Source organism: Psammomys obesus, unplaced genomic scaffold (genome assembly GCF_907164565.1).
Source record: "Psammomys obesus unplaced genomic scaffold, mPsaObe1.curated_primary_1811, whole genome shotgun sequence".
Lineage (NCBI taxonomy): Eukaryota > Metazoa > Chordata > Mammalia > Rodentia > Muridae > Psammomys > Psammomys obesus.
This window is the reverse complement of record NW_026594377.1, coordinates 881,189-889,909: the sequence shown is the minus strand read 5'-3', so window position 1 is coordinate 889,909 and position 8,721 is coordinate 881,189. Positions and strand designations below refer to the sequence as shown.

General features: G+C 57.3%; 1 protein-coding gene across 2 annotated transcripts in view; it reads left to right on the top strand.

Moving 5' to 3' along the window:
- Positions 1-6,428: 6,428 nt before the first annotated feature.
- Positions 6,429-8,721, top strand: part of Homer3 (homer scaffold protein 3) — an 8,268-nt gene continuing 5,975 nt past the window's right edge. The window contains exons 1-4 of one of the 2 annotated variants that reach the window (XM_055618673.1): positions 6,494-6,516; positions 6,838-6,945; positions 8,201-8,281; positions 8,364-8,520. In XM_055618673.1, the coding sequence (XP_055474648.1) occupies positions 8,268-8,281; positions 8,364-8,520 (171 nt within the window). In that variant the 5' untranslated portion in view covers positions 6,494-6,516; positions 6,838-6,945; positions 8,201-8,267. Of the gene's footprint in view, positions 6,517-6,837; positions 6,946-8,200; positions 8,282-8,363; positions 8,521-8,721 lie in introns of both variants that reach the window. The other variant, XM_055618672.1, reaches the window with a different exon arrangement.

The following is an 8,721-nucleotide window of genomic DNA, read 5'->3' as shown; positions in this document are numbered from 1 at the left end:
GGCTGGGATTAAAGGTCCCAGTTATTTAATTTTATTTAGAGACAAGGTTTCATGTCCTCTAGGCTGACCTCAAATTTGTTAAGTACCCAAGGCTGGCCCTTGAACTCCTGGTCCTTCTGCCCCATTCTCCTGGGTGCTGGGATGGCAGGTGTATGCCACTGCACCCAGAACCTGCTTCTAAAACACCCCAGACCCTGGCTGGGGGAACAAGCCCTACCAACCCCTGACAAGTCCAGACAAAGATTCAAACCCCAGAGCCTGGCGCAGTGGTGCTTGCCTGTGATCCCAGCGCTAGGGAGGAAGAGGCAGGAGGATCTCTGTGAGTTCAAAACCAGCCTGGTCTACACAGTGAGTCTGGGACAGCCAGGGCTACGCAGAGAAACCCTGTCTCAAACACCCTCTCCCCCCCCCCAAAAAAAAAAAGAAAACATCAAACCCAGGCCCTTGGTGATGTGTCTCCTTGTGCAAACAGTGGGTACCTAATATAGGGCTCAGTGACACCCTTGCTACAGGCCAGGGCCTGACACCTTGGGCTGGGGTGTCCCTTCTTCTCCCGGAAACAGGTGTTCTTCCTGCTACTGTGGCTGGGACTCAGTGATAAGACCCAAGGGCCCCTTGGAAAGAGGAAGGCAGGGGCAGGAAGAGGGCTCCAGGGATGGGCTTCCTGCCGCGTGGGAGGAAAGTGAGCTCAGCTCATCCCTGAGGAACAGAGCACAGAGGTTCACACACAGACACACACATGCATGCACATCCTCCAGTCCTCTGCCACAGACCTGGGTGTGCTGGGCCCTGTCACTATGTGCAGGAGTGGTGGAGGCAGAGGATCCATTCACAGCCTAGCTGCCTATTGAGTTCAAGACCAGCCCGGGCTGCACAGTGAGTGTGTGAGAGCCTGTCCGCAAACAGGCTGTGCGGCTCCTGAGCATGGAAGGGCACATGGGGGTCCTCCTGCCTCCTGCTCAGGTGCCTTCAGTGGCTTCTCCAGGGCCTTCGGATCCTCCTCACTCTGTTCCAGACACTGTGCCCTCATCTCCCGTGCTAGAGCACTTCCCATCTCAGGACACACACACACACACACATACACACACACACACACACACACACACACACACACAGTCTCCCCCTCTCTCTGCCTCACACACAGACACACATGCCCGAGCACACACTCACACAGACATACATGCATGAACTCACACTCTTTCTCTCTCTCTCCCATACTCACACACTCTTTCACACACACTTTCTCACACACTCTCTCACACACAGACACTCCTCTTCCCCCCACCTCCTTCTTCCTTTCCCTCCTCTCCCCTTTTCTTCTCCCTCCCTCCTCCTTCCTCCCTCTGCCTTAGGAGGTTGCTTCAGCCTGAGATAGGGGATCACAAACACTAGCCAGGGATGGCGGGGCGGGGCGGGGTGTGGGTTGTGTAGCTGGCCGACATTGAGAGTTTGAGTTCTCCACCTGTGTGATGGAAGGAAAGAAGAAACTGGTCAGCCCAGGGTCGTCTGCACACCCCAGCCTCAAGTTAAAGAAAAAACTTAAAAAGCAAACAAAACCGAACCACAACAAAGCTCAGGAGGGTGGCAGAGGGGATACTTCAAGGGCAGGCCTAGGGGACCTTCTAGTCCTGCTTGGACCACAGGCAAATAGCTTGGTCACCTCTCGTAGGCCCCAGGAGCCTTGGAAAGCTCTGGAGCCGGAGAAATAGAACGGGGGTGGGGGGTGGGGGTGGGGGGGAGCGTAGGGCCCCTTGGTGGGGCTGGTCTGGGGAGGGCCCCGGCTCAGGGGCAGCCAAAGGGCTCCAGCTGGGGGCAGCAGGAGCACTAGGCTGCCGGGGAACATTCGGCGCCCAGAGGCCCCGCGTGGGCTGTCACGCAGCGGGAACGCGGCCCCCGGAGCCCCTCCAAGCCGCCTTCCCCACTCTGCTGTTTCCACAGCTGCTCCGCAGAAGGATCGTGGGAGGTGGGAGCAGACGAGGGAGCCGAGGCCAGACCAGCAGTCCCGGGCTTCCAGCAAGGTGCAGCCTCTGTGTGTCTGGGGGACTCTGCCCAGAATGGGGAAACTGAGGCTCTAGGAAAGGCAGAGTTGGCCCTTGTTCTCTGCATGCAGAGTTGAAACCCTACCGCGCTTGCAGCATGCAGCTGGTCACATCCCCCTCCATCTCTGGCTCCAAAGTCTCCCATGGCTCCTGGTACCCTCAAAATACACAAACACCTCCCCTTGGCCTCTCAAGGCTCTGCTCAGCTCCTGCACCTTCACATCAGGACTCACACCCACCTCATGGATCTCTGGCTTATTTGCATCTGACCACATTGGTCTTCCAGTAAAACCAGTCCGTCTCTACCTCAGGACCTTTGTGCTTGCTGTGTGTCCCTCTGCTCCTATTCCATGTCTCAATAAAGTGACAATTTTAGAAATCATGATGGTCAGGCAGAAAGCCACGTTGGAGTCAAGTTTCGACCCCATGCCCATCTGATACACTCCCCTTTCCAAAGTGCTCTTCCAGGCAATGCCATGGTTTGGGTTTGGTTTGTTATCTATCTATCTATCTATCTATCTATCTATCTATCTATCTATCTATCTACCTACCTACCTTTAATGCAGGGTCTCTCTATGTAGCTCAGGCTTTCTCTGTGTAGCTAAGGCTGGCCCTGAGCTCAGAGCCCCTCAGCCTCCTGAGAACTAAGAGGTGTGAACAAAATCATGTTTGAAGCTTTCTTTTAGGTCCACTGCTCGATGAAGCTGGCTGACCCGAGGCCCTGAGTGTCCCCTGCCTAGGTGCCAGAGACCCTTGCCACCACCCCCTCCCTGCTCACATAGCTCTCCAAAGCCCCTCCTAATGTGGCCACAATTCCTCCGGCCCACTTTCTGCCCTTCACAGGCATGGATATCGGAGCCTACAAGGATGTATTAGCCAAAAATAATCCTGTGACCTACTCCTGAAAATGGGCCGGCCCCACCCGGCCACCTGGCTCCCAGGAGGCAATTAGCGCACATGGTAAATGAGGGTAATTAGATCTGTGGGAATGGAGTGCAGCCCAGCACCCAGCATGCCTCCTCCTGCTGCTGCACAGCAGGCAGCCCCTACACCCTGGCCTCTTCCTGTGTGAGCTGGAGAGCTGGATCCTCTCACTGAATCAAAATTTTCTTGGGCGAGAAGTCCAAGTTTGCAGACTCACTAACACAGCACTTCCCGCCCCTAAGTGTGGACACTCACAAACTGCACAGAGACACTGGCACAAAAGAGAAAGGACTCCTGGGAAATGAGGGTGTTGGGGGTAGGTTTCTGAGAGATAAATAGGAATTTTGAAGGAGGAAAAGATCTGAAATCTGTCCCACTGTGTATGGCTAGCCGTGTGGGGGAGCAGGCTGGAGAGAAGAGCAGGCTTGGAGAGCCACACCGCAACCACGCTGCACCCATTTATTTACTTATTTATAGACAGGAGCTCACTAAGTAGCTCTGACTGTTCTGGAACTCACTCTGTAGATCAGGCTGGCCTTGAACTCACAGAGAACCTCCTACCTCTGCCTCTCAAGTGCTGGGTGTGTGTCACCACTGCCTAGCTAAGGAATTATTTTTATTTAAAAATTGAATTATGGCTGGGTAGTGGTGCCACACCTTTAATCCCCATCACTTGGGAGGCAGAGCTCAAGGCCAGCCTGGTCAACATAGCCAGCCCAAGGTCAGGAAACCTGTTTTCTGGAAAGGGATTTGTGGCAGGTTGGCTTGCTCTAGCTGCTGGGACAAAGCCTCATAGGAGAGGAACAGTGAGCAAGCCACAGGGACAGGAGGTTAGGGGGAGAGGGAGTGAACTCCCAGACGAAGACAGTCGTGCTCTGGTGCAGCAGAGACCCTGATTGGAAGCCAGGGCTCACACAGCCTCTGCTGCTCAGTGTGGGTGGCGGCTGCCAATCACTAACATTGATCTGGTTCCTGATTGGTTCCTCCTGGGCACAGGAGGCTCATTCCTATTCCTTGGGAGCCAGTCCAGTCAAGTAAAGACATCCTGGAAAGACTGTCCTTGAGGCCCAGGGGAGAGAAGGACTCTGGACGCTGCCTGGGTCCCCCAGCCCCTCACCTTGGCCCAGTCCACTGCCACATGGAGGAAGCCACAGCCACCCTTGGCTGGCTCCAGGCTAGCCCTGTTCTAGCCCTAGCTGAACCACCAAAGCCAGGATAAGGTGAGAAACCTTTTTTGTTGTTTATTTGTTTTGGTTTTGAGACAGGGTCTCTTTGCCAGCCTGGAACTTGCCAAGTAGCCCAGGCTGTCCTTGAACACACAGAGACTCACCTGCTTCTAGTATTTGTTTTTGAGCAGTATCTCAAGTAGCCCAGGCTGGCCTTGAACTCACTTTGTTGCTGAGGATGACCATGAACTCTATCAGTCTATCTCCACCTCCCAAGTCCTGGGAAGACAGGCACCTATCAGCCTTGTTTCAGGAGAACTCTCAACTCTCATCCTTTTTTGTGTCCACACACAGCACAAAGCCTGCCTGAGCCTTCAGTTACTCCCACCCCCACTGCCCAATAACCGTACCTTGGCTCTGCAGCCAGCCCAGTGCCTGACAGACCAGAACACTTCCATGAGCTCAGATATGTGTGTGTGTGTGTTGCTAATAAGGAGAAAGTCCCTGTGAGCACAGCAGATGGTATTTTCTTTGTTCCTAGTATTCACACATCCTGTGGCTCCAGGCCTGAAAGGCTAAGCCAAACGCTTTGCTTTACATCTGCCTCTCAAGGTTTGGAGCAGTTGGAAAGGACCTCGCTTTCCCCAGCTGTGAATAAGTGTTCTTTCTGTCAAGGAGGTTAGGGGTTCAGGGGCTCCTACATCTGCCGTGACTCAGAAATCAGCAGAAATATGTCCACATATAATAACTTTACCCAGAGTGTCAACAGGAGGAAGGCCAGGGAGGCCCAGGGGACCCAGGCAGTCCTGGTTTGGGCTGTCAGAGGCAGGGAACAGCACCGCACAGCCTGGATGGACAAAGAGACACATGTCCTTAGAGAGGACACTACCGGGAGGATGGAGGGAGAGGCACTCACCTCCTGGACAGAGAATGTCTCCACGAAAGGTAGCCACCTGCTCAGACACCCAGCTCCAACTAGAGAAAGCAGAGAGGCAAGGGGGTTTGAGCCTAGAAAAACTGTCAGACAGGAAATTCAAAGCTGAGAGCCCAGGAGGATCACAGGCTTCTAGGTGCCAAGCTGCCCATTTGTCCCCAGAACACAGAAGCCCTTGTAGAACCTTCTAGAAAAGGACAGTAAAGGGATTTGCGAGGGGTACCCCCACGGGGCTGGGGATCACAGGCAGATAGGGAATCCCCTAAAGGATCCTTGGCTGGCTGCTGTGGGCAGACAGACTCCCAGGACCCAGTGGCAGGGGCATGCAACAAATACCCCCAACGCCTGAATCTTGAGACCCTGTAACAATTAAGAACCTAGTTAGTCCCAGCATTTTTTGAAAGTCAAGGTCTCACTTTCTAGCCCTGCGTGGCTTAGTACTCATTATATAGACCAGGCTGGTCTAGAATTCACAGGCATCTGCCTGCTTGTTCCTCCCAAGCGGGAATTACAGGTGTGCGCCGCCTGGCCCAAAAGATCTGGTGCCCAGATGGAGCCTAGGGCTCTGCTCGTTCACTGAGGTGCTGCCCACCCCCACCCGTTTGGGGAGCTGGGCTCAAGCTGTCCTCACGCCTCAGCTGCACGAGGGTCCGGGAACTTTCTCTTTCCGAAGAAGCCACCTGAAGGCTCAGAGCCACCCTCGGCAGGAGGCAGGAAGGCGCAGGGTCATGGTCCATCCATTTCCTGTGTCTCCCGCTATCTCTGGGTCACTGGATCATACAGGATGTCCGCTTCTGTCCCCACACCCTGGGCGTCTACCACCCACCACCAGGAGCTTCTTCAGTCTGCTCAGCCTTCAACCCTTCAGCCCAGGGCTCTCCCCGACGACCACCCCGGACAGCCCCTCCGGAGCCTCCCCACCTCCCCCTCCCCCCGCCGCCTTCACCCCTTAGCTACCTTCTGCTTCTCCCCTGCCCTTAATACCTCTACTCCCAACCCCTGACTTCATGGCTCCTCCCCCTCCATCAAAGGCTCCGCCCTTCCATCTTCCTTCTGTTCCTCCCACTGGGTCCCTACTCCAGGAATCCCTCCTTTTGACCTCCTGGTGCCCTCCCCTTCCTCTGCCCCTTCACCTCGTCCCCTTTCCCATCTCCCACCCCACCCCCCGCCCCCCATCTGCTCCTTTTCCCAGCCGTTCTTAACCCCTCCCCCAACACCCTCCGCTGACACCCGTTGGAACCCCTCCCCCTCCCTGTCTGTCCTCCCCCTTCTCCCCTCTCCGGGTACCCTCCCTCCTCCCCACCCTGAGTCTCTGGCCAGCAGGGGGCGCTGGCAGAGGCGGGGCGGCGCGGGGACTGGCCGCGATGGGACCGGAGGCGGCGCAGACAAAGGCGCGGGCGGCGCGGGGCGCTCGGAGGGCGCGGGCCGGAGGCAGCGGCGGCGGCGACGCGGGGTGAGCAGGGCGGGGGGACCCCAGCTTCCAACGTGCGATCGGATATCGTGGCGGGGGGGTGGCGCAGGGGACGCAGACAGTTTCCAAAGTTGCGGGCTGTGAGGCGGGGCCGGGGTGCTGCGGAGTGCAGGCTGAGGGGTTGGGGTCCTGGGGTGCGGGCTAGGGTGCTGGCTGGGGTGCTGGGGCGTGGGGCGAGGGTGCACCAGGTCCCCCAGCTCGGGTCTGGGTGTCGGGGAGCCGCGTCGCGAGGCTCCGCTGCTGGGAAAGTTGCGGGTCACGGCTCACGGAGTTGGGGCTCAGGTGCTGACCTGGCGCGGGTAGGGTCCGGTCCCAAGTGGGAGTCGGGCGCCCGGCTTCTTGCAGGGCCCCCGCCGCTCGCGCCCGCGATCCCCCGCCCCGTGCTGCTGCTCCGAGGCGCGTGACAATTCAGTGAGTAACTTTTCCCGATCTCAGCAAGTCCAGGCAGGAGCGGTCCGACCGGAAGGGCCTGGGTTCGGGGACCCCTTTCCCTCAATCTCCGCCAGTCCCAATCACGTCCACGACTCGAGCCGAGCCGCCCCTCCCCTCCCCCGCATGGGGGTTCCAGTTTCAGACCCCGTGACCGCGACAACAGCTGCCCAGAACAGCACGGGGTTGGGGGTGACCTCAGGCGCCCGGCCCTGACCTCCCGCACCCGAAAGGACCCTCCTCCAATTCTCTCAGGTGCAGATTTGGAGGTTCAGGAGGGTATCCAAAACTGTTGGGTGATGTGTACAGGCACCCCCATAGGAGGCTGGGGAGCCCCTTCACCGGCTTTATTTGGACCGCTTGCCTGCTGTGAGTGTGTATGTGTGTGTGGCCCAGGTTAGCTTCAAAGACTCCACACTCTTCTTCCTCATGCTCCCCAGTAGTAGGATGAAGGCCGCCCGCACGCCAGGCTTTCCTTTTGTCCTTTCAAATAGTCTCCCTGGAACCTCCGACTGAGTTCTGGCCTTGCCCTGGGGGAGTGTGCTAAGTGGTCCTTTTGTGGGAGCAGAGGGGCCCTGATTTCCCTGTTAGGTTCCTGGAAGCACCCCACTTTTACTCTCATAGGCGGGGGATCCTTCAGTGATGTCCAGGGTGGCCTGGAACTCCTGACTAGCACTGTCCCTGTTTCACAGGGCCCTGAGGGGGCAGGTGGGTGAAAGGTGAATAAGTCCTACTCACTTATCTCGACCTCATGCCCAGTTCTTTTGGGAGGACACTTTCCTGGTAACCTGGATAGCGAGTTTAACACTGGCTTGCTGAGGACCTCTGGGCTGTTCTGGGAGCCATCTCCTACCCTGGCAGTTCAGTGGCACTCTGTCACCTCTCTGGTGACACTCAGCCCAGTTGGGAGGGGGCTTCTCCTTAGGTGGTAGAGGCCCCACCTGGCACACAGGACCCCCTGGGCTCCATCCTCACCACAAACTGAGTGTGATGGCACAAGCCAGCCGTCCCTGTACGTGGAAGGTGGAGGTCAGAGGATCAGGAATGCAAGGCCATTCTTGGCTGCATTTCGGAGGCCAGTCTGGGCTGAGGCCGAGGAGGCGAGTGGTGGACCTGCAGCTGTTCTGACTGACCAGTGACACCCCCTCCCTCTTCTGCTGGTGTGGCGAGGTCATCTGGAGCCCAGCTTGGCCTGAACATCTCTGGAGCCTTGTTCACAAGCTCCTTCTCTCCCCAGGGGACAAACAAGCCATTCCTGTCACCCTCGGGGTACCCCTTAGAGGCCATCCAGCCCAGCCTGACCAATGTCCACAGCCAGGTGAGCGTCCACCCACTGCGACCCAGCCATGCCCCCCTGGGTTGCCACCCAGAGGCCTGCAGAACTTGTGTTCCCCCTGCAGGGAACAGCCAATTTTCAGCACCCGGGCGCACGTGTTCCAGATTGACCCCACTACCAAGCGGAACTGGATCCCCGCTGGCAAGCACGCACTCACGGTGTCCTATTTCTATGATGCAACTCGAAATGTGTACCGGATCATCAGCATTGGTGGTGCCAAGGTCTGAGCAGGGCCTGGGAGCAGGAGTGCAGCCCCTGGCCAGGCTGGTGGCCTGGGATCAATGAGCCCTCCACAGACCTAGCTTCTTCCAGAAATAGCTGTGTTGGGATCTCAGTCAGGGGCATGCAGACTTTCAGTTATTACCAGACCTCAGTGGGTCAAGAATCCTCCAACCGTAAGCCTGCCTGTAGCTCCTCACGGG